The 26,382-nt window shown below is 34.1% G+C and overlaps 1 protein-coding gene across 1 annotated transcript; it reads left to right on the top strand.

Annotated features, from left to right (window-relative positions):
* The first annotated feature begins 741 nt into the window (after positions 1 to 741).
* Positions 742 to 26,000, top strand: LOC127719169 (tereporin-Ca1-like). Its single transcript, XM_052225192.1, has 4 exons — positions 742 to 754; positions 1,849 to 1,923; positions 2,445 to 2,698; positions 25,572 to 26,000. Exons 1-4 carry the CDS (start codon positions 742 to 744, stop codon positions 25,974 to 25,976), a joined length of 747 nt encoding a protein of 248 aa, XP_052081152.1. The 3' UTR covers positions 25,977 to 26,000.
* The last annotated feature ends 382 nt before the right edge of the window (positions 26,001 to 26,382 follow it).

Genomic DNA, 26,382 nt, shown 5'->3' with positions numbered 1-26,382 from the left:
CCTACTTTTTATGGTTCAAAAGTCAATCTTTAGTTTTCTTGGATCGATTTGTTTCTCCGTTTCTCAAGTACTGTGAAAATATTAGCAAATGTTTAGTTGTGTTTTGTGTATGGAAAGACTGTTTCTAGTGCAATTATTTTGTATCAATGGTTCTGATTGGATGACAGTAAGCGTAAAATTCTCTATCTCCTTGTCTGTAACTAAGAAAGCCGACATTTTGAAATGCGGAATGTATTGCTATGTAATTTCTACAATAATAAGCAAAAAAAACTCACTTGTTGCGCCTAAAAATCTTCTTTTTATCAAATTTTATTACATTCTGAAGCGGCCAAGAAGCCAGAAAACGATAGGTGCATACTTATGACGTCATCTAGTTTAGTGACCAAAGAAGATAACATCTTTTCGCAGAATTTGCTTAATGAAAATTTTACACTGAAATCATGATTGAAATTTAATTATGAATTTGTTTTGCATTATAAAAGAGATAACTGTATCGCGTCGTCAGGTAAACTAAATGTTCGACAGTAAAACTACCGATGGACGTCCGCAAAGCTTCAAATACGATACAGTAATCTCTTAAATGGTGTACTTGGTCGTCTTGCAGATTTCACCGAAGAGAAACTGACAAAGCCATAGCAACATATCGAGAGACGACTTACAGAGAAATAATTTCCACAAAACACTACGTAGACAATAAAAGATTGTGAAATAAAATAATAAAAAAACACATGGATATATGAAATGCTAGGTACGGGTAAGATAATCCTGATACACTAGTGGCACCTGTCAAGTTGCTCTGGGAAGTACAAATTATATTACTAGTCGAACTTGATTCTTGACTTACTCAAAACCTTAATTCGAATTTCAACTATCGCTCTAATTCGAACTTGAACTTTAACACGATTGGTAGTCAGTCTCATCTTGATGTATTAAATTTTCAAAATATTCGAATTAGCTCTCGCCACGATATAGACTTTTTGCGCTCGAGTGCGGCGTAAAGCAAACACCAATCAATCATATTGATGTATCGTGCAGTGAAGAAAGTTAGGGTTTTATACTTTCATTTTATTTTCAGTTTATTAACATCGAAATTTGCAATTGTATATCCTTGAAAACTTAAATTATTGGTCATTTAAAAAAAGTTTTATTATTGAAATGGTGAACGTTGCACATATGTTACTGGGCATTTTGTGTGGATCAACAACAGTCCACAATTGGACATGATCTTTTATTTGTACGAATATTTTATTCTTGCTGTTGTCCCTTTGTCCATTCCATACTTTTTAATTGATAATAATATTTAAATTCATGCATATGTCGCCTGTACACATTAACCGTATAACCTTTGCTTGTAAGGAGAAATCAAATAGGTTATCAAAATCGTAAGAACAGGTCTGGAGCAAAAGGTTATCAACATAGTAAGAATAGGTCTGGAGCAAAAGGTTATCAACATATGCCACTTAAACTTAATCATAACGTCCACAAACATGAGAATTGACCTTCTACTATGTTGTCTTACTGGTATGTACGTGCACTCATTTTTTGTCAATATTTGCATTGAGGATGTTTAGGCAGTCTTATGCTTTTATGTACATATTTGTATACCACCCTCCCCCTTTTCCCCCCAAAAAAAAGTATATATATAAATCGCTATGTCCGCTCGTCGTTCTGTCTATCCAACTGTAGAACACAACTTGGAACCGAGCCAACATGTTAAAGATAGGATACTTGAATTTACGTCAGCGGCGGCGTCTGTGAAATCAACATTTAACATGTTTAGGTTCAGTCTGTTGTTAAAAGACATTTTAGAAATCTTTTCCTTTGTTAAACTTTCTTTTAAATTTGTAGAAAATCTTTTTTATGACCCACAGACAGAAACAAAAGCAAAAATTGAAAATAAGTTTTCCGTAGTTGAAGGTGCCGGTAAATTCAGAAAAGCTATTCAGACGGATTGAATTGATACATAAACTCGTCAAAGATACCAGAATTAAAATTTTGTATTTGCGCCATCAGTGACGCTCGAATAAAAAAAAGTTGAAAAAAACCCAATAAAGTACGAAGTTGAAGAGCATTGAGGACCAACAATTATCGAAATCTTTAGTTATTGCTCTATCCTTGAGGAGTTTGTTACAACATTGATAAGGAAGAAAACTCTTAAAAATCCTATGCTTTTCATTTGGCAGATCTTAGTTGAAAGGTAGCGGAATTTGCCGAGGTTTGCCGATGATTGTTAGGCATTTGTGATAGCTAGAATCTTCAAATTAAAGTTGTTATGCATGACCGTGAAACTGAAATCTGTGTTATTTCTAAGTCAAGAAAATGTTTTGACATAAACGTAATAGTGATTTATAAAATTTAAATCCGTTCACAAAGTCCTATTTTCAAAATGCTTTGAAAACAGTTATATATCACTTTGAACATAATTAGATATTTCTAACTTTCAGGGCTATTTGCCAGAGTGACTGGTTTAATAGACTGGGCAGCTGCTATAGCGGCTGCTGGATCGGCTGCCAGTGCTGTCACTTCTGGTGCAAGTGTACTGAATGGACTTTTAGGTGGTTCCGGTTATAGTGTTGCCTGTACGGTGGAAGTAGAAAACTGGACCAAATACCCTTTGATTTACCCCGAATCATACATCAATGGTGGCATTATTCAAGCTCCACCGGTGGTAGTGAGACCAGGCCAAAGGGAGCAGTTCGTAAGTAGCAGACTCTCATGACCGGTTTAAACGTTTCCATATACTATTTACACAGAAAGATGTGTTTTTGTCATATGTATTTCTATCTGTATTCATCTGATAAGTTAATATAAAAAAGAAGATGTGGTAAAATTGCCTATGAGACAACTCTCCACAAGAGACCAAATGACAAAAAAATTTTCGATTGATTTGTATAGTTCGTTCTTATGTTGTACTGTTACGCCACTGTCCCAGGTTAGAGGGAGAATTGAAATCCCGCTAATATGTTCAACCCCGTCAATGACTATACAGTATGGGTTTTGCTCATTGTTAAAGGCCTAACGCTGACCTATAGCTGTTAATTTCAGTGTCATTTTGGTCTCTTGTGTAGAGTTGTCTCATGCGCAATCATACCGCATCTTTTGTATATATATATATAAACAAGTCAGGGGTTCAAATTAGCGGTGGTCCGAGGTCCGCGACCTTCCACTATTGCAATCGGACTTTCGTTTTGGTTACTAGCCACGCCCGACGGACCTTCGATTTGAAAGAAAATAAAAATTAACTTTGCCGACCTTTTTAACCTAAATTTCCAAACAATCTCAAAATTTATTTTCATCTTTATTATTCATGACATCGATGTTCATTTTGTTCAACCGCTAGCTTTTTACCGAAAATTGCCAACAAGTAATGTGTAAATCCGAGTAAAATCGTATCAGACTGACAAAAACAATATTGAAAAACAATGGATGACATAAACCGAAAATGAAGAAAATTACAATACCGGATCAAATTCCGTGGGCGGATAAGGGTAATTCCGGGTTTGCCGATCAAATACAATAAAAAAAAATAAATTCCAGGCAGGTGACAAAATACATCTATGATGATGAAATATAAACACTAGAATTGAAAACCAAAATATATAATGAAAAGAAAGAAAAAGTAGGAAATATTTTACACAGAAACTCAAAATTACTTTTAGTTTACAAATTTTCATGTCAAAATCCAATAGAATGTGACAGTAATTTTCTTCATCATTAATAAATGCTGATATTACATGTAGATGTTTTTATAGTGTAAACATATTACTATAATTCAATGAGGTCATTTCTTCTCAATTTTGAAGGGCCAGTAATAAAAATCTGGAAGTTTCTTACTTTATTTTTACAGAGGAACTAATATAATAGTGCAACTAGATATGATACACTTAAACAGCTTTGAATTTAAACTGCTTAATAAAATGGTATAATTAGTAATTAATAACCAAACGTTGAGACAACACACCCACCACCAGTGACACCCTCGGCCTCCCCAATACCCAAAAAAAAAGATTATTTGAATTCATAATATACAAGACAATTACATTTATTATTAAACATGTTATACAACAGTGACACTGACAATGAAACACATTAATTTTGTATCTTACTGAGTTATGAAATATTTCAAGTAAAAGTAGGACCTGGAATTTAGGTTGTGGACCTTTCAGGTTGGAGTGTCAAAGGTCCTGGACCTTCCAGTACAAAATGTTAATTTGAACCCCTGCAAGTCCAAAATTGAAAACAATTTAACGTTCAAACCTATGATTGCGTTGGATAAAAACTGCAATTTTTATACGTGTGCATGCAAAACAAATTTCTTGTTAGAGGGGTCTAAATACAGCACAAACAACATTTTCCAAAAGACCAAAAAATGAAAAAGTATAGTTTAACAAAACGCATTTGACTAACAGGTCGAACAACAAATGTTCTTAAACCCTGCTGACTGCCATTGGCGATTGCCAAATAAACGGATCACCAGGTGTAATAAATGGATCTTAATTATAAATGTAATACCAAACAGAAAACAATAAACTTGCTTCAAAGATGGTATACCGCAAACAAAAGGTGCAAAGATTTTTGTACACCATACCCGGATTTCGACAATTAATGTCTCTTCAGTGATGTTAGGAATCGAGACGGTATTTGGAAGGCCATATAATTTACCTCAATTTAGGATGGACTCTTGAATTTTGAGGAGTCAAAATCGGATGAACGGATCATTTAAACCCGAAGGCAAATATAATACAAGCCCAAACGAAAAATATAAACAAGTCTAAATTGAAAACAACGTTCAAACCTATGATTGCGTTGGATAAAAACCGCAATTTTTATACGTGTGCATGCAAAACAAATTTCTTGTTAAGGTGGTCTAAATACAGCACAAACAACATTTTCCAAAAGACCAAAAAAGTAAAAAAGTATATTATAACAAAACGCATTTGACTAACAGGTCGAACAACAAATGTTCTTAAACCCTGCTAACTGCCATTGGCGATTGCCCAATAAACTGATCACCGATGTAATAAATGAATCTTAATTTTAAATTTAGTACTAAACCATGTAAACAGAAAACAATAAACTTGCGGAAAAGATGATATACCGCAAACAAAAGGTGCAAAAGTTTTTGTACACCATATCCGGATTTCGACAAATAATGTCTCTTCAGTGATGTTAGGAATCAAGACGGTATTTGGAAGGTCATATAATTTACCTCAATTTAGGATACACTCTTGAATTTTGAGGAGTCAAAATAGGATGAACGGATCATATTAACCCTAAAGCAAATATAATACAAGCCCAAACGAAAAAATATAAACAAGTCTAAATTGAAAACAACGTTCAAACCTATGATTGCGTTGGATAAAAACCGCAATTTTTAAACGTGTGCATGCAAATCAAATTTCTTGTTAGAGGGGTCTAAATACAGCACAAACAACATTTTCCAAAAGACCAAAAAAGTAAAAAAAAGTATATTATAACAAAACGCATTTGACTAACAGGTCGAACAACAAATGTTCTTAAACCCTGCCGACTGCCATTGGCGATTGCCAAATAAACGGATCACCAGGTGTAATAAATGGATCTTAATTATAAATGTTATACCGAACAGAAAACAATAAACTTGCTTCAAAGATGGTATACCGCAAACAAAAGGTGCAAAGATATTTGTACACCATATCCGGATTTCGACAATTAATGTCTCTTCAGTGATGTTAGGAATCGAGACGGTATTTGGAAGGCCATATAATTTACCTCAATTAAGGATAGACTCTTGAATTTTGAGGAGTCAAAATAGGATGAACGGATCATATTAACCCTAAGGCAAATATAATACAAGCCCAAACAAAAAAATATAAACAAGTCTAAATTGAAAACAACGTTCAAACCTATGATTGCGTTGGATAAAAACCGCAATTTTTATACGTGTGCATGCAAATCAAATTTCTTGTTAGAGGGGTATAAATACAGCACAAACAACATTTTCCAAAAGACCAAAAATGTGAAAAAGTATATTTTCACAAAACGCATTTGACTAACAGGTCGAACAACAAATGTTCTAAAACCCTGCTGACTGCCATTAGCGATTGCCAAATAAACGGATCACCGATGTTATAAATGGATCTTAATTTAAAATTTGATACTAAACAGAAAACAATAAACTTGCGAAAAAGATGATACACCGCAAACAAAAGGTGCAACGGTATTTGTACACCATATCCGGATTTCGACAAAAAAAGTCTCTTCAGTGATGTTAGGAACCGAAACGGTATTTAGAAAGCCCAACAATTTACCTCAATTTAGGATAGACTCTTGAATTTTGAGGAGTCAAAAAAGGAAGAACGGATCATATTAACCCTAAGGCAAATTTAATACAAGCCCAAACGAAAAAATATAAACAAGTCTAAATTGAAAACAACGTTCAAACCTATGATTGTGTTGAATAAAAACCGCAATTTTTATACGTGTGCATGCAAAACAAATATCTTGTTAGAGGGGTCTAAATACAGCATAAACAACATTTTTTAAAAGACCAAAAAAGTTAAAAAGTATATTATAACAAAACGCATTTGACTAACAGGTCGAACAACAAATGTTCTTAAACCCTGCTGACTGCCATTGGCGATTGCCAAATAAACGGATCACCAGGTGTAATAAATGGATCTTAATTATAAATGTAATACCAAACAGAAAACAATAAACTTGCTTCAAAGATGGTATACCGCAAACAAAAAGAGCAAAGATTTTTGTACACCATATCCGGATTTCGACAATTAATGTCTCTTCAGTGATGTTAGGAATCGAGACGGTATTTGGAAGGCCATATAATTTACCTCAATTTAGGATAGACTCTTGAATTTTGAGGAGTCAAAATAGGATGAACGGATCATATTAACCCTAAGGCAAATATAATACAATCCCAAACAAAAAAATATAAACAAGTCTAAATTGAAAACAACGTTCAAACCTATGATTGCGTTGGAAAAAAATCGCAATTTTTATACGTGTGCATGCAAATCAAATTTCTTGTTAGAGGGGTCTAAATACAGCACAAACAACATTTTCCAAAAGACCAAAAATGTGAAAAAGTATATTTTCACAAAACGCATTTGACTAACAGGTCGAACAACAAATGTTCTAAAACCCTGCTGACTGCCATTAGCGATTGCCAAATAAACGGATCACCGATGTTATAAATGGATCTTAATTTAAAATTTGATACTAAACAGAAAACAATAAACTTGCGAAAAAGATGATACACCGCAAACAAAAGGTGCAACGGTATTTGTACACCATATCCGGATTTCGACAAAAAAAGTCTCTTCAGTGATGTTAGGAACCGAAACGGTATTTAGAAAGCCCAACAATTTACCTCAATTTAGGATAGACTCTTGAATTTTGAGGAGTCAAAATAGGATGAACGGATCATATTAACCCTAAGGCAAATTTAATACAAGCCCAAACGAAAAAATATAAACAAGTCTAAATTGAAAACAACGTTCAAACCTATGATTGCGTTGAATAAAAACCGCAATTTTTATACGTGTGCATGCAAAACAAATATCTTGTTAGAGGGGTCTAAATACAGCATAAACAACATTTTTTAAAAGACCAAAAAAGTTAAAAAGTATATTATAACAAAACGCATTTGACTTACAGGTCGAACAACAAATGTTCTTAAACCCTGCTGACTGCCATTGGCGATTGCCAAATAAACGGATCACCAGGTGTAATAAATGGATCTTAATTATAAATGTAATACCAAACAGAAAACAATAAACTTGCTTCAAAGATGGTATACCGCAAACAAAAAGAGCAAAGATTTTTGTACACCATATCCGGATTTCGACAATTAATGTCTCTTCAGTGATGTTAGGAATCGAGACGGTATTTGGAAGGCCATATAATTTACCTCAATTTAGGATAGACTCTTGAATTTTGAGGAGTCAAAATAGGATGAACGGATCATATTAACCCTAAGGCAAATATAATACAAGCCCAAACAAAAAAATATAAACAAGTCTAAATTGAAAACAACGTTCAAACCTATGATTGCGTTGGATAAAAACCGCAATTTTTATACGTGTGCATGCAAATCAAAATTCTTGTTAGAGGGGTCTAAATACAGCACAAACAACATTTTCCAAAAGACCAAAAAAGTAAAAAAGTATATTATAACAAAACGCATTTGACTAACAGGTCGAACAACAAATGTTCTTAAACCCTGCTGACTGCCATTGGCGATTGCCCAATAAACTGATCACCGATGTAATAAATGGATCTTAATTTTGAATTTAGTACTAAACAGCAATAAACTGGCGGAAAAGATGAGATACCGCAAACAAAAGGTGCAAAAGTTTTTGTACACCATATCCGGATTTCGACAAATAAAGTCTCTTCAGTGATGTTAGGAATCGAGACGGTATTTGGAAGGCCATATAATTTACTTCAATTTAGGATAGACTCTTGAATTTTGAGGAGTCAAAATAGGATGAACGGATCATTATTAACCCTAAGGCAAATATATTACAAGCCCAAACAAAAAAATATAAACAAGTCTAAATTGAAAACAACGTTCAAACCTATGATTGCGTTGGATAAAAATCGCAATTTTTATACTTGTGCATGCAAATCAAATATCTTGTTAGAGGGGTCTAAATACAGCACAAACAACATTTTCCAAAAGACCAAAAAAGTAAAAAAGTATATTATAACAAAACGCATTTGACTAACAGGTCGAACAACAAATGTTCTAAAACCCTGCCGACTGCCATTGGCGATTGCCAAATAAACGGATCACCGATGTAATAAATGGATCTTAATTTTAAATTTAATACTAAACAAAAAACAATAAACTTGCGGAAAAGATGATATACCACAAACAAAAGCTGCAAAGGTTTTTGTCCACCATATGCGGATTTCGACAAATAAAGTCTCTTCAGTGATGTTAGGAATCGAAACGGTATTTGGAAAGCCCAACAATTTACCACAAGTTAGGATAGACTCTTGAATTTTGAGGAGTCAAAATAGGATGAACGGATCATATCAACCCTAAGGCAAATATAATACAAGCCCAAACGAAAAAATATAAACAAGTCTAAATTGAAAACAACGTTCAAACCTATGATTGCGTTGGATAAAAACCGCAATTTTTATACGTGTGCATGCAAATCAAAATTCTTGTTAGAGGGGTCTAAATACAGCACAAACAACATTTTCCAAAAGACCAAAAAAGTAAAAAAGTATATTATAACAAAACGCATTTGACTAACAGGTCGAACAACAAATGTTCTTAAACCCTGCTGACTGCCATTGGCGATTGCCCAATAAACTGATCACCGATGTAATAAATGGATCTTAATTTTGAATTTAGTACTAAACAGCAATAAACTGGCGGAAAATATGAGATACCGCAAACAAAAGGTGCAAAAGTTTTTGTACACCATATCCGGATTTCGACAAATAAAGACTCTTCAGTGATGTTAGGAATCGAGACGGTATTTGGAAGGCCATATAATTTACCTCAATTTAGGATAGACTCTTGAATTTTGAGGAGTCAAAATAGGATGAACGGATCATTATTAACCCTAAGGCAAATATATTACTAGCCCAAACAAAAAAATATAAACAAGTCTAAATTGAAAACAACGTTCAAACCTATGATTGCGTTGGATAAAAATCGCAATTTTTATGCGTGTGCATGCAAATCAAATATCTTGTTAGAGGGGTCTAATTACATTTTCCAAAAGACCAAAAAAAGTAAAAAAGTATATTATAACAAAACGCATTTGACTAACAGGTCGAACAACAAATGTTCTAAAACCCTGCCGACTGCCATTGGCGATTGCCAAATAAGCGGATCACCGATGTAATAAATGGATCTTAATTTTAAATTTAATACTAAACAAAAAACAATAAACTTGCGGAAAAGATGATATACCGCAAACAAAAGGTGCAAAGGTTTTTGTCCACCATATCCGGATTTCGACAAATAAAGTCTCTTCAGTGATGTTAGGAATCGAAACGGTATTTGGAAAGCCCAACAATTTACCACAATTTAGGATAGACTCTTGAATTTTGAGGAGTCAAAATAGGATGAACGGATCATATTAACCCTAAGGCAAATATAATACAAGCCCAAACGAAAAAATATAAACAAGTCTAAATTGAAAACAACGTTCAAACCTATGATTGCGTTGGATAAAAACCGCAATTTTTATACGTGTGCATGCAAAACAAATTTCTTGTTAGAGGGGTCTAAATACAGCACAAACAACATTTTTCAAAAGACCAAAAAAGTAAAAAAGTATATTATAACAAAACGCATTTGACTAACAGGTCGAACAACAAATGTTCTTAAACCCTGCTGACTGCCATTGGCGATTGCCAAATAAACGGATCACCAGGTGTAATAAATGGATCTTAATTCTAAATCTAATACCAAACAGAAAACAATAAACTTGCTTCAAAGATGGTATACCGCAAACAAAAGGTGCAAAGATATTTGTACACCATATCCGGATTTCGACAATTAATGTCTCTTCGGTGATGTTAGGAATCGAGACGGTATTTGGAAGGCCATATAATTTACCTCAATTTAGGATAGACTCTTTGAGGAGTCAAAATAGGATGAACGGAACATATTAACCCTAAGGCAAATATAATACAAGCCCAAACAAAAAAATATAAACAAGTCTAAATTGAAAACAACGTTCAAACCTATGATTGCGTTGGATAAAAACCGCAATTTTTATACGTGTGCATGCAAATCAAATTTCTTGTTAGAGGGGTCTAAATACAGCACAAACAACATTTTCCAAAAGACCAAAAAAGTAAAAAAGTATATTATAACAAAACGCATTTGACTAACAGGTCGAACAACAAATGTTCTAAAACCCTGCTGACTGCCATTGGCGATTGCCAAATAAACGGATCACCGATGTAATAAATGGATCTGAATTTTAAATTTAATACTAAACAGAAAACAATAAACTTGCGGAAAAGATGATATACCGCAAACAAAAGGTGCAAAGGTTTTTGTACACCATATCCGGATTTCGACAAATAAAGTCTCTTCAGTGATGTTAGGAATCGAAACGGTATTTGGAAAGCCCAACAATTTACCTCAATTTAGGATAGACTCTTGAATTTTGAGGAGTCAAAATAGGATGAACGGATCATATTAACCCTAAGGCAAATTTAATACAAGCCCAAACGAAAAAATATAAACAAGTCTAAATTGAAAACAACGTTCAAACCTATGATTGCGTTGGATAAAAACCGCAATTTTTATACGTGTGAATGCAAAACAAATTTCTTTTTAGAGGGGTCTAAATACAGCACAAACAACATTTTCCAAAAGACCAAAAAAGTAAAAAAGTATATTATAACAAAACGCATTTGACTAACAGGTCGAACAACAAATGTTCTAAAACCCTGCTGACTGCCATTGGCGATTGCCAAATAAACGGATCACCGATGTAATAAATGGATCTGAATTTTAAATTTAATACTAAACAGAAAACCATAAACTTGCGGAAAAGATGATATACCGCAAACAAAAGGTGCAAAGGTTTTTGTACACCATATCCGGATTTCGACAAATAAAGTCTCTTCAGTGATGTTAGGAATCGAAACGGTATTTGGAAAGCCCAACAATTTACCTCAATTTAGGATAGACTCTTGAATTTTGAGGAGTCAAAATAGGATGAACGGATCATATTAACCCTAAGGCAAATTTAATACAAGCCCAAACGAAAAAATATAAACAAGTCTAAATTGAAAACAACGTTCAAACCTATGATTGCGTTGGATAAAAACCGCAATTTTTATACGTGTGCATGCAAAACAAATTTCTTGTTAGAGGGGTCTAAATACAGCACAAACAACATTTTTCAAAAGACCAAAAAAGTAAAAAAGTATATTATAACAAAACGCATTTGACTAACAGGTCGAACAACAAATGTTCTTAAACCCTGCTGACTGCCATTGGCGATTGCCAAATAAACGGATCACCAGGTGTAATAAATGGATCTTAATTCTAAATCTAATACCAAACAGAAAACAATAAACTTGCTTCAAAGATGGTATACCGCAAACAAAAGGTGCAAAGATATTTGTACACCATATCCGGATTTCGACAATTAATGTCTCTTCGGTGATGTTAGGAATCGAGACGGTATTTGGAAGGCCATATAATTTACCTCAATTTAGGATAGACTCTTTGAGGAGTCAAAATAGGATGAACGGAACATATTAACCCTAAGGCAAATATAATACAAGCCCAAACAAAAAAATATAAACAAGTCTAAATTGAAAACAACGTTCAAACCTATGATTGCGTTGGATAAAAACCGCAATTTTTATACGTGTGCATGCAAATCAAATTTCTTGTTAGAGGGGTCTAAATACAGCACAAACAACATTTTCCAAAAGACCAAAAAAGTAAAAAAGTATATTATAACAAAACGCATTTGACTAACAGGTCGAACAACAAATGTTCTAAAACCCTGCTGACTGCCATTGGCGATTGCCAAATAAACGGATCACCGATGTAATAAATGGATCTGAATTTTAAATTTAATACTAAACAGAAAACAATAAACTTGCGGAAAAGATGATATACCGCAAACAAAAGGTGCAAAGGTTTTTGTACACCATATCCGGATTTCGACAAATAAAGTCTCTTCAGTGATGTTAGGAATCGAAACGGTATTTGGAAAGCCCAACAATTTACCTCAATTTAGGATAGACTCTTGAATTTTGAGGAGTCAAAATAGGATGAACGGATCATATTAACCCTAAGGCAAATTTAATACAAGCCCAAACGAAAAAATATAAACAAGTCTAAATTGAAAACAACGTTCAAACCTATGATTGCGTTGGATAAAAACCGCAATTTTTATACGTGTGAATGCAAAACAAATTTCTTGTTAGAGGGGTCTAAATACAGCACAAACAACATTTTCCAAAAGACCAAAAAAGTAAAAAAGTATATTATAACAAAACGCATTTGACTAACAGGTCGAACAACAAATGTTCTAAAACCCTGCTGACTGCCATTGGCGATTGCCAAATAAACGGATCACCGATGTAATAAATGGATCTGAATTTTAAATTTAATACTAAACAGAAAACAATAAACTTGCGGAAAAGATGATATACCGCAAACAAAAGGTGCAAAGGTTTTTGTACACCATATCCGGATTTCGACAAATAAAGTCTCTTCAGTGATGTTAGGAATCGAAACGGTATTTGGAAAGCCCAACAATTTACCTCAATTTAGGATAGACTCTTGAATTTTGAGGAGTCAAAATAGGATGAACGGATCATATTAACCCTAAGGCAAATTTAATACAAGCCCAAACGAAAACATATAAACAAGTCTAAATTGAAAACAACGTTCAAACCTATGATTGCGTTGGATAAAAACCGCAATTTTTATACGTGTGAATGCAAAACAAATTTCTTGTTAGAGGGGTCTAATTACAGCACAAACAACATTTTTCAAAAGACCAAAAAAGTAAAAAAGTATATTATAACAAAACGCATTTGACTAACAGGTCGAACAACAAATGTTCTTAAACCCTGCTGACTGCTATTGGCGATTGCCAAATAAACGGATCAGCAGGTGTAATAAATGGATCTTAATTATAAATGTAATACCAAACAGAAAACAATAAACTTGCTTCAAAGATGGTATATCGCAAACAAAAGGTGCAAAGATATTTGTACACCATATCCGGATTTCGACAATTAATGTCTCTTCAGTGATGTTAGGAATCGAGACGGTATTTGGAAGGCCATATAATTTACCTCAATTTAGGATAGACTCTTGAATTTTGAGGAGTCAAAATAGGATGAACGGATCATATTAACCCTAAGGCATATATAATACAAGCCCAAACAAAAAAATATAAACAAGTCTAAATTGAAAACAACGTTCAAACCTATGATTGCGTTGGATAAAAACCGCAATTTTTACTACTTTGTAAAGAATCACTCTGATTCAAACAAAAAATTCTCTGAAACTGACATTATCAAGATGCTTGATTTCTTGATTGACAACATATTTGTTACGTTTGGAGGACGTGTTTTTCAACAGACTGTCGGAATTCCAATGGGAACCAATTGTGCCCCTCTTCTTGCTGACTTGTTTCTTTATTATTATGAGGCTGACTTCATACAGGGGCTTCTTAGGAAGAGAGATAAGAAGTTAGCAATATCCTTTAACTCTACGTTCCGCTATATAGATGATGTTCTCTCACTAAATAATACAAAATTTGGTGACTATGTTGAACGAATCTATCCCATCGAACTAGAGATAAAGGATACTACAGATACAGTTAAGTCTGCCTCATATCTTGACTTATATCTAGAAATTGACAATGAGGGTCGGTTGAAAACAAAACTTTACGACAAAAGAGATGATTTCAGCTTCCCAATTGTGAACTTTCCATTTCTATGTAGCAACATTCCAGCAGCGCCTGCATACGGAGTATATATCTCCCAATTGATACGATATTCCTGGGCTTGTGTTTCCTATCATGATTTCCTTGATAGAGGATTGCTGCTCACAAGGAAGCTATTAAACCAAGAGTTCCAAATGGTGAAGTTGAAGTCATTCCTTCGTAAATTTTACGGACGCCATCACGAGTTGGTTGACCGTTATGGAATAACCGTTTCACAGATGATATCGGATATGTTCCTTATGTCGTAATTACAATACCCTTCCCTTTTCACGAATGTGACTTACCGTATTGGACTATTTACCGGATTTGTAATAACATAAGCAACACGACGGGTGACACATGTGGTGGAGCAGGATCTGCTTACCCTTCCAGAGCACCTGAGATCACCCCCAGTTTTTGGTGGGGTTCGTGTTGCTTAGTCTTTAGTTTTCTATGTTGTGTCATCTGTACTATTATTTGTCTGTTTGTCTTTTTATTTTTGGCCATGACGTTGTCAGTTTGTTTTCGATCTATGAGTTTGACTATCCCTCTGGTATCTTTCGTCCCTCTTTTATACGTGTGCATGCAAATCAAAATTCTTGTTAGAGGGGTCTTAATACAGCACAAACAACATTTTCCAAAAGACCAAAAAAGTAAAAAAAGTATATTATAACAAAACGCATTTGACTAACAGGTCGAACAACAAATGTTCTTAAACCCTGCTGAATGTCATTGGCGATTGCCCAATAAACTGATCACCGATGTAATAAATGGATCTTAATTTTAAATTTAGTACTAGACAGAAAACAATAGACTTGCGGAAAAGATGAGATACCGCAAACAAAAGGTGCAAAGGTTTTTGTACACCATATCCGGATTTCGACAAATAATTTCTCTTCAGTGATGTTAGGAATCGAGACGGTATTTGGAAGGTCATATAATTTACCTCAATTTAGGATAGACTCTTGAATTTTGAGGAGTCAAAATAGGATGAACGGATCATATAAACCCTTAGGCAAATATAATACAAGCCGAAACGAAAAATTATAAACAAGTATAAATGGAAAACAACGTTCAAACCTATGATTGCGTTGGATAAAAACCGCAATTTTTATACGTCGTGTGCATGCAAAACAAATTTCTTGTTAGAGGGGTCTAAATACAGCACAAACAACATTTTCCAAAAGACCAAAAAAGTGAAAAAGTATATTTTAACAAAACGCATTTGACTAACAGGTCGAACAACAAATGTTCTAAAACCCTGCTGACTGCCATTGGCGGTTGCCAAATAAACGGATCACCGATGTAATAAATGGATCTTAATTTTAAATTTAGTACTAGACAGAAAACAATAGACTTGCGGAAAAGATGAGATACCGCAAACAAAAGGTGCAAAGGTTTTTGTACACCATATCCGGATTTCGACAAATAATTTCTCTTCAGTGATGTTAGGAATCGAGACGGTATTTGGAAGGTCATATAATTTACCTCAATTTAGGATAGACTCTTGAATTTTGAGGAGTCAAAATAGGATGAACGGATCATATAAACCCTTAGGCAAATATAATACAAGCCGAAACGAAAAATTATAAACAAGTATAAATGGAAAACAACGTTCAAACCTATGATTGCGTTGGATAAAAACCGCAATTTTTATACGTCGTGTGCATGCAAAACAAATTTCTTGTTAGAGGGGTCTAAATACAGCACAAACAACATTTTCCAAAAGACCAAAAAAGTGAAAAAGTATATTTTAACAAAACGCATTTGACTAACAGGTCGAACAACAAATGTTCTAAAACCCTGCTGACTGCCATTGGCGATTGCCAAATAAACGGATCACCGATGTAATAAATGGATCTTAATTTTAAATTTAATACTAAACAGAAAACAATACACTTGCGGAAAAGATGATATACCGCAAACAAAAGGTGCAAAGGTTTTTGTACACCATATCCGGATTTCGACAAATAAAGTCTCTTCAGTGATGTTAGGAATCGAAACGGTATTTGGAAAGCCCAACAATTTACCTCAATTTAGGATAGACTCTTGAATTTTGAGAAGTCAAAATAAGATGAACGAATCATATTAACCCTAAGGCAAATATAATACAAGCCCAAACGAAAAAATATAAACAAGTCTAAATTGAAAACAACGTTCAAACCTATGATTGCGTTGGATAAAAACCGCAATTTTTGTACGTGTGCATGCAAAACAAATTTCTTGTTAGAGGGGTCTAAATACAGCACAAACAACATTTTCCAAAAGACCAAAAAAGTGAAAAAGTATATTATAACAAAACGCATTTGACTAACAGGTCGAACAACAAATGTTCTTAAACCCTGCTGACTGCCATTTGCGATTGTCAAATAAAAGGATCACCAGGTGTAATAAATGGATCTTAATTATAAATGTAATACCAAACAGAAAACAATAAACTTGCTTCAAAGATGGTATACCGCAAACAAAAGGTGCAAAGATTTTTGTACACCATATCCGGATTTCGACAATTAATGTCTCTTCAGTGATGTTATGAATCGAGACGGTATTTGGAAGGCCATATTATTTACCTCAATTTAGGATAGAATCTTGAATTTTGAGGAGTCAAAATAGGATGAACGGATCATATAAACCCGAAGACAAATATAATACAAGCCCAAACGAAAAAATATAAACAAGTCTAAATTGAAAACAACGTTCAAACCTATGATTGCGTTGGATAAAAACCGCAATTTTTACTACTTTGTAAAGAATCACTCTGATTCAAACAAAAAATTCTCTGAAACTGACATTATCAAGATGCTTGATTTCTTGATTGACAACATATTTGTTACGTTTGGAGGACGTGTTTTTCAACAGACTGTCGGAATTCCAATGGGAACCAATTGTGCCCCTCTTCTTGCTGACTTGTTTCTTTATTATTATGAGGCTGACTTCATACAGGGGCTTCTTAGGAAGAGAGATAAGAAGTTAGCAATATCCTTTAACTCTACGTTCCGCTATATAGATGATGTTCTCTCACTAAATAATACAAAATTTGGTGACTATGTTGAACGAATCTATCCCATCGAACTAGAGATAAAGGATACTACAGATACAGTTAAGTCTGCCTCATATCTTGACTTATATCTAGAAATTGACAATGAGGGTCGGTTGAAAACAAAACTTTACGACAAAAGAGATGATTTCAGCTTCCCAATTGTGAACTTTCCATTTCTATGTAGCAACATTCCAGCAGCGCCTGCATACGGAGTATATATCTCCCAATTGATACGATATTCCCGGGCTTGTGTTTCCTATCATGATTTCCTTGATAGAGGATTGCTGCTCACAAGGAAGCTATTAAACCAAGAGTTCCAAATGGTGAAGTTGAAGTCATTCCTTCGTAAATTTTACGGACGCCATCACGAGTTGGTTGACCGTTATGGAATAACCGTTTCACAGATGATATCGGATATGTTCCTTATGTCGTAATTACAATACCCTTCCCTTTTCACGAATGTGACTTACCGTATTGGACTATTTACCGGATTTGTAATAACATAAGCAACACGACGGGTGACACATGTGGTGGAGCAGGATCTGCTTACCCTTCCAGAGCACCTGAGATCACCCCCAGTTTTTGGTGGGGTTCGTGTTGCTTAGTCTTTAGTTTTCTATGTTGTGTCATCTGTACTATTATTTGTCTGTTTGTCTTTTTATTTTTGGCCATGACGTTGTCAGTTTGTTTTCGATCTATGAGTTTGACTGTCCCTCTGGTATCTTTCGTCCCTCTTTTATACGTGTGCATGCAAATCAAAATTCTTGTTAGAGGGGTCTTAATACAGCACAAACAACATTTTCCAAAAGACCAAAAAAGTAAAAAAGTATATTATAACAAAACGCATTTGACTAACAGGTCGAACAACAAATGTTCTTAAACCCTGCTGAATGTCATTGGCGATTGCCCAATAAACTGATCACCGATGTAATAAATGGATCTTAATTTTAAATTTAGTACTAGACAGAAAACAATAGACTTGCGGAAAAGATGAGATACCGCAAACAAAAGGTGCAAAGGTTTTTGTACACCATATCCGGATTTCGACAAATAATTTCTCTTCAGTGATGTTAGGAATCGAGACGGTATTTGGAAGGTCATATAATTTACCTCAATTTAGGATAGACTCTTGAATTTTGAGGAGTCAAAATAGGATGAACGGATCATATAAACCCTTAGGCAAATATAATACAAGCCGAAACGAAAAATTATAAACAAGTATAAATGGAAAACAACGTTCAAACCTATGATTGCGTTGGATAAAAATCGCAATTTTTATACGTCGTGTGCATGCAAAACAAATTTCTTGTTAGAGGGGTCTAAATACAGCACAAACAACATTTTCCAAAAGACCAAAAAAGTGAAAAAGTATATTTTAACAAAACGCATTTGACTAACAGGTCGAACAACAAATGTTCTAAAACCCTGCTGACTGCCATTGGCGATTGCCAAATAAACGGATCACCGATGTAATAAATGGATCTTAATTTTAAATTTAATACTAAACAGAAAACAATACACTTGCGGAAAAGATGATATACCGCAAACAAAAGGTGCAAAGGTTTTTGTACACCATATCCGGATTTCGACAAATAAAGTCTCTTCAGTGATGTGAGGAATCGAAACGGTATTTGGAAAGCCCAACAATTTACCTCAATTTAGGATAGACTCTTGAATTTTGAGAAGTCAAAATAAGATGAACGAATCATATTAACCCTAAGGCAAATATAATACAAGCCCAAACGAAAAAATATAAACAAGTCTAAATTGAAAACAACGTTCAAACCTATGATTGCGTTGGATAAAAACCGCAATTTTTGTACGTGTGCATGCAAAACAAATTTCTTGTTAGAGGGGTCTAAATACAGCACAAACAACATTTTCCAAAAGACCAAAAAAGTGAAAAAGTATATTATAACAAAACGCATTTGACTAACAGGTCGAACAACAAATGTTCTTAAACCCTGCTGACTGCCATTTGCGATTGTCAAATAAAAGGATCACCAGGTGTAATAAATGGATCTTAATTATAAATGTAATACCAAACAGAAAACAATAAACTTGCTTCAAAGATGGTATACCGCAAACAAAAGGTGCAAAGATTTTTGTACACCATATCCGGATTTCGACAATTAATGTCTCTTCAGTGATGTTATGAATCGAAACGGTATTTGGAAGGCCATATTATTTACCTCAATTTAGGATAGAATCTTGAATTTTGAGGAGTCAAAATAGGATGAACGGATCATATAAACCCGAAGACAAATATAATACAAGCCCAAACGAAAAAATATAAACAAGTCTAAATTGAAAACAACGTTCAAACCTATGATTGCGTTGGATAAAAACCGCAATTTTTATACGTGTGCATGCAAAACAAATTTCTTGTTAGAGGGGTCTAAATACAGCACAAACAACATTTTCCAAAAGACCAAATAAGTAAAAAAGTATATTATCACAAAACGCATTTGACTAACAGGTCGAACAACAAATGTTCTTCAACCCTGCTGACTGCCATTGGCGATTGCCAAATAAACAGATTACCGATGTAATAAATGGATCTTAATTTTAAATTTAATACTAGACAGAAAACAATTAACTTTCGGAAAAGATGATATACCGCAAACAAAAGATGCAAAGGTTTTTGTACACCATATCCGGATTTCGACAATTAATGTCTCTTCAGTGATGTTAGGAATCGAGACTGTATTTGGGAGGCCATATAATTTACCTCAATTTAGGATAGACTCTTGAATTTTGAGGAGTCAAAATAGGATGAACGGATCATATAAACCCGAAGGCAAATATAATACAAGCCCAAACGATAAAATATAAACAAGTCTCAATTGAAAACAACGTTCAAACCTATGATTGCGTTGGATAAAAACCGCAATTTTTATACGTGTGCATGCAAAACAAATTTCTTGTTAAAGGGGTCTAAATACAGCACAAACAACATTTTCCAAAAGACCAAATAAGTAAAAAAGTATATTATAACAAATCGCATTTGACTAACAGGTCGAACAACAAATGTTCTTAAACCCTGCTGACTGCCATTTGCGATTGTCAAATAAACGGATCACCAGGTGTAATAAATGGATCTTAATTATAAATGTAATACCAAACAGAAAACAATAAACTTGCTTCAAAGATGATATACCGCAAACAAAAGATGCAAAGGTTTTTGTACACCATATCCGGATTTCGACAATTAATGTCTCTTCAGTGATGTGAGGAATCGAAACGGTATTTGGAAAGCCCAACAATTTACATCAATTTAGGATAGAGTCTTGAATTTTGAGGAGTCAAAATAGGATGAACGGATCATTTAAACCCGAAGGCAAATATAATACAAGCCCAAACGAAAAAATACAAACAAGTCTAAATTGAAAACAACGTTCAAACCTATGATTGCGTTGGATAAAAACCGCAATTTTTATACTTGTGCATGCATATCAAATTTCTTGTTAGAGGGGTCTAAATACAGCACAAACAACATTTTCCAAAAGACCAAAAAAGTAAAAAAGTATATAATAACAAAACGCATTTGATTAACAGGTCGAACAACAAATGTTCTTAAACCCTGCTGACTGCCATTGGCGATTGCCAAATAAACAGATCACCGATGTAATAAATGGATCTTAATTTTAAATTGTGTACTAAACAGAAAACAATAAACTTGCAGAAAAGATGATATACCGCAAACAAAAGGTGCAAAGGTTTTTGTACACCATATCCGGATTTCAACAATTAACGTCTCTTCAGTGATGTTAGGAATCGAGACGGTATTTTGGAAGGCCATATAATTTACCTCAATTTAGGATAGACTCTTGAATTTTGAGGAGTCAAAATAGGATGAACGGATCATATAAACCCTAAGGCAAATATAATACAAGCCCAAACGAAAAAATATAAATAAGTCTAAATTGATAACAACGTTCAAACCTATGATTGCGTTGGATAAAAACCGCAATTTTTATACGTGTGCATGCAAAACAATTTTTTTGTTAGAGGTGTCTAAATACAGCACAAACAACATTTTCCAAAAGACCAAAAAAGTAAAAAAGTATATTATAACAAAACGCATTTGACTAACAGGTCGAACAACAAATGTTCTTTAACCCTGCTGACTGCCATTGGCGATTGCCAACTAAACAGATCACCGATGTAATAAATGGATCTTAATTTTAAATTGTGTACTAAACAGAAAACAATAAACTTGCGGAAAAGATGATATACCGCAAACAAAAGATGCAAAGGTTTTTGTACACCATATCCGGATTTCGACAAATAATGTCTCTTCAGTGATGTTAGGAATCGAGACGGTATTTTGGAAGGCCATATAATTTACCTTATATAAGAATAGACTCTTGAATTTTGAGGAGTCAAAATAGGATGAACGGATCATATAAAGCCTAAGGCAAATATAATACAAGCCCAAACGAAAAAATACAAACAAGTCTGAATTGAAAACAACGTTCAAACCTATGATTGCGTTGGATAAAAACCGCAATTTTTATACGTGTGCATGCAAAACAATTTTTTTGTTAGAGGGGTCTAAATACAGCACAAACAACATTTTCCAAAAGACCAAAAAAGTAAAAAAGTATATTATAACAAAACGCATTTGACTAACAGGTCGAACAACAAATGTTCTGAAACCCTGCTGACTGCCATTGGCGATTGCCAAATAAACGGATCACCGATGTAATAAATGGATCTTCATTTTAAATTGTGTACTAAACAGAAAACAATAAACTTGCGGAAAAGATGATATACCGCAAACAAAAGGTGCAAAGGTTTTTGTACACCATATTCGGATTTCGACAAATAATGTCTCATCAGTGATGTTAGGAATCGAAACGGTATTTGGAAATCCCAACAATTTACATCAATTTATGATAGACTCTTGAATTTTGAGGAGTCAAAATAGGATGAACGGATCATATAAACCCTAAGGCAAATATAATACAAGCCCAAACGAAAAAATATAAACAAATCTAAATTGAAAACAACGTTCAAACCTATGATTGCGTTGGATAAAAACCGCAATTTTTATACGTGTGCATGCAAAACAAATTTCTTGTTAGAGGGGTCTAAATACAGCACAAACAACATTTTCCAAAAGACCAAAGAAGTGAAAAAGTATATTTCAACAATTCTAAATATGTGTTAAACACGACATAAGTTATATGATTAATTACAACAGAGAGTTCAAATATATGCTTTAAATAAAATAATAATGTGCGATATGAACTAGCACAATTCTAAAGCTTTAACGGTGACGACAGTTTTGATGTAACAAGAACGATTGCGTCAATAAGAATTCCAAATAAACAGCACTGAACGATCTAAATTTGTTAATATTTCAAATTTGACAACGGTAGAGTAATAACAAACATCGCAAACAAATGGCCGTTAAAATATAATAATAAATTTTGACTAAGGTTATAACCAGTTGAACGTGACATGGTACTTTTACATCCCTCAAAAAATTAAGCAATTTAAATTGGTATATTCAACAGATTTATTTTAGAGATGAGTAAGGTAAAGAAATAGAAACAGAGACTGTAATAATAAGTAATATAACCCAAATGTGAAGCACTGTATGGAGTCGAACTACATCTTTTCATTTATCCCATTTAGTGCCAAAGTTGTTAATTTTTTTATCCAAAATGTTTCCCGAGTGAGTCTATCCTCCCTAGACCAAGCAGAGTTGTGGTCAATGATTGTAATTGTCAGTCGATTGAGATCTGCCTTAGTGTGGCCAGGGGATCTCAAATGTCGACTGAGAGGGAGGTCTGGCTTGCATTGGTAGTCGCTACGATGACCGTTCATTCGTTTGTGAAACGGCTGTTCTGACTCGCCAACATACTGTTTACCACATTTACACTGTAGGAGATACACAACATTTGTAGTCTTGCAATTAACATTGCAAAATATGGTGTATTCTGTACCAGTGGAGTGACTATTAAAAGTCTGGGTAACCAGTATTTGTTTGCAAGTCAGACATCGTTTGTTTCCGCAACCCTTGCAAGAGCACACAGACGAAGAGCCTGCTTGAGAGGATAAATCAGCTCTCACCAGCAAGTCTTTAAGGCTTTTGGGCCTACGGAAAGCCAGTACAGGTGGCTCGGGAAAGATCTTGGATAGTTTAGGATGTTTTTCGATTTCTTACCAATTTTCGTTGACTTTTTTTTAGACGTTTTATATATATTGATATATGTATATACAAGTCTAAATTGAAAACAACGTTCAAACCCATAAATGCGTTGGATAAAAACTGCAATTTTTTGCAGGGGTCTATTAAATACAGCACAAACAACATTTCCCAAAAGACCAAAAGAGTGAAAAAATATATTTTAACAAAACACATTTGAATAACAGGTCGAACAACCGATGTTCGTAAACCCTGCTGACTGCCATTGACGATTGCCAAATAATTTGATCAGAAGATGTTACAAAATGGATCTTTATATCAATTTAATATCAAACAGAAGACTATGAATTTGCGGCAAAGATGGTAAACCACAAACATGAGGTACAAAAACATATAAGATTGTCGATGGGATGACTTTCCACCAGAAAACACCAATAAATCACTGTATGGCCTTCAAAAAAGAGTAAAATACATAACGTATAATCAGCTATCACAGTCTCTGACATACAAACAATGTAAACAAAATCAAACAAGAAAACTAAAGTTTAAATCAATGGACGAAAAACAAATATTACATTCAGCATACACGACACCTACTGAATTGCAGGTTCCTAATTTTAGTCAGTCACAAATAATGTGACTGGTATATCATGTTTATAACAGATGTAACAGTAGCGTAATTAACAGCAAAACATTAGAAAACAACTGTAAACACAAAATGTTACATTGTTCATCTAAATATGAAAACCATTTATAAAGGCTTAGCCAAAAAAAAAGATCCTCTCAGTAATTTGTCAAAGTAAATATTTTTAATTTCTTGTGTAAGTACTGACCCATGCGACAGACATGCTATATATATTGCATTCGATGGTAAGATAATGACTGAAAATAAAATCCGATAAATAGAAATGATTCTACATAAACTTGTTCATTTATGTTGAATTTCGCATTGACCGTTTTATTACATTAACATTTAGAGTTTTTTATCCGACCATGTCGTACCAAATTCAAATGTGACGTCACTTTGTGTGTTTTTTTAGAATTTCAAATATGACGTCACTTTGTGCGTTGAGGCTTTGGCTAACTCGGCTGTGTATTTCTATGTGTTGGATTAAGTTGTTTTATGTACTGTATCCGTTTTTATTCTGTAGTTAGTCCCACTTCGGTTTTATCATGTATATCTATTATATAGTCATTTTATAAAATTTACTGTTTGCAAAATTATAAATTATTCTAAATAATAAGAAGGATGTTCTTGTCCCAGGCAGAAAACCCTGGCCGTGTTAGGCGCAACTTTTTTGAAGTTTTTGGTCCATGGTGCTCTTCAGCTTTGTACTTGTTTTGGCTTTCAAACTTTTTTCATCTGAGCGTCACTGGTTGGTCTTGTGTGGACGAGACGCACGTCTGGCGTATTGAATTTTAAGCCTAGTACCTTTTGTTAGCTATTATTCGTGTGTTTCTTTGTCCTATATGTTCTCCCATTTATTTGTATTGTGGCCCTGTCATGTGATGTTGTCGTTTTGGTGTTGTGTTTGACGTTGCCATAAAAGCGGGAGGTTTGGCATGCCACAAAACCAGGTTCAACCCATTTTTTTCTTAAAATGTTCTGTACCAAGTCAGGAAAAAGGCCATTGTTATATTATAGTTCGTTTCTGTGTGTGTTACATTTTAATGTTATGTCGTTGTTCTCCTATATTTGATGCGATTCCCTCAGTTTTAGTTTGTAACCCGGATTTGTTTTTATCTCTATCGATTTATGAGTTTCGAACAGCGGTATACTACTGTTGCCTTTATGTACAACCTGGTATCAATTTTATATCGATTCCATTAAATTCTAATCTTTATGGTCTTTAATATTACAAAAGAAAGTTTGCGACAATGAGAAAAATAGAAATATACATTACATTTTATTTTTTATTTGCAGGTAGCACACAAAACCGGGAATACCGCTACAGGTACATACGGAACAGCATCCTGGTTAATATCGTCTACTAGTAAGAGAGCAGTCGTCATGTGGAGTTGTCCATACAGTTTTGATTTACACAGCAACGAACTAGGCGTTGGGTTAACAGATAAAGGAGTAACACAAGATAAAGACTGGTTCCAACAAATGGAGTCTGGAACAAGCGGCTCTGGTTTAAATCTCCGACGTGGAGAATATTACCAACATACTAAAACAATATCTATTAAGGACAGCCAATTTGAGGTCACTGGAATAATGGGGACCAGTCATAAGGCTAAAGCTCGTATCATCGTCCGACCTTTTAAGTTAAATGATCTTGCAGACTCATTGAAAGTGCAGGTTGAGAAAGTACCTATTGTTGGGTAGCTTCAATACTGTACAATTGTCGATTTTTTATCGATTTTTTCTTGTACTTGTAAAAACTATTGATTGTTCAAATACTAAATCTTTAAATTATTGAATTGTAGAAATACTGTTTGATGCTTGTCAACTTTTGAATACATGTAATACGCAAAATAACACCCCCAGGGCAAAGTGAACACAAAAACAGTGTTAGATGCATGATTTTGATTATTAGTTGTTATTGGCTTTGAAGTAGCTGCCAGTAACTGCGAGTACTCTCCGATCTGTACTAAGTTTCTTTTTTTGTTGGGATTTACAAGTATCCGGCCATGTCCAATCTGTGTAGTGTTAAATGTATTTCTATGTGTATCCATCTGATGAGTTAAGCCTCGTTCACCTCGTTCAACTGATTTTGATAGGCCGTTCCTAT

Source organism: Mytilus californianus, unplaced genomic scaffold (assembly GCF_021869535.1).
Source record: "Mytilus californianus isolate M0D057914Y unplaced genomic scaffold, xbMytCali1.0.p SCAF_10, whole genome shotgun sequence".
Classification (NCBI taxonomy): Eukaryota; Metazoa; Mollusca; class Bivalvia; order Mytilida; family Mytilidae; genus Mytilus; species Mytilus californianus.
Note: the sequence above shows the minus strand (reverse complement) of the source record. Positions and strands in the feature narration are given on the sequence as shown.

Coding starts and splice junctions, on each gene's coding strand:
- LOC127719169 (XM_052225192.1), top strand. Junction 1,924..2,444: donor TTCCGTAGTTGAAGGTGCCG/GTAAATTCAGAA, acceptor TCTAACTTTCAG/GGCTATTTGCCAGAGTGACT. Junction 2,699..25,571: donor CAGGCCAAAGGGAGCAGTTC/GTAAGTAGCAGA, acceptor TTTTATTTGCAG/GTAGCACACAAAACCGGGAA.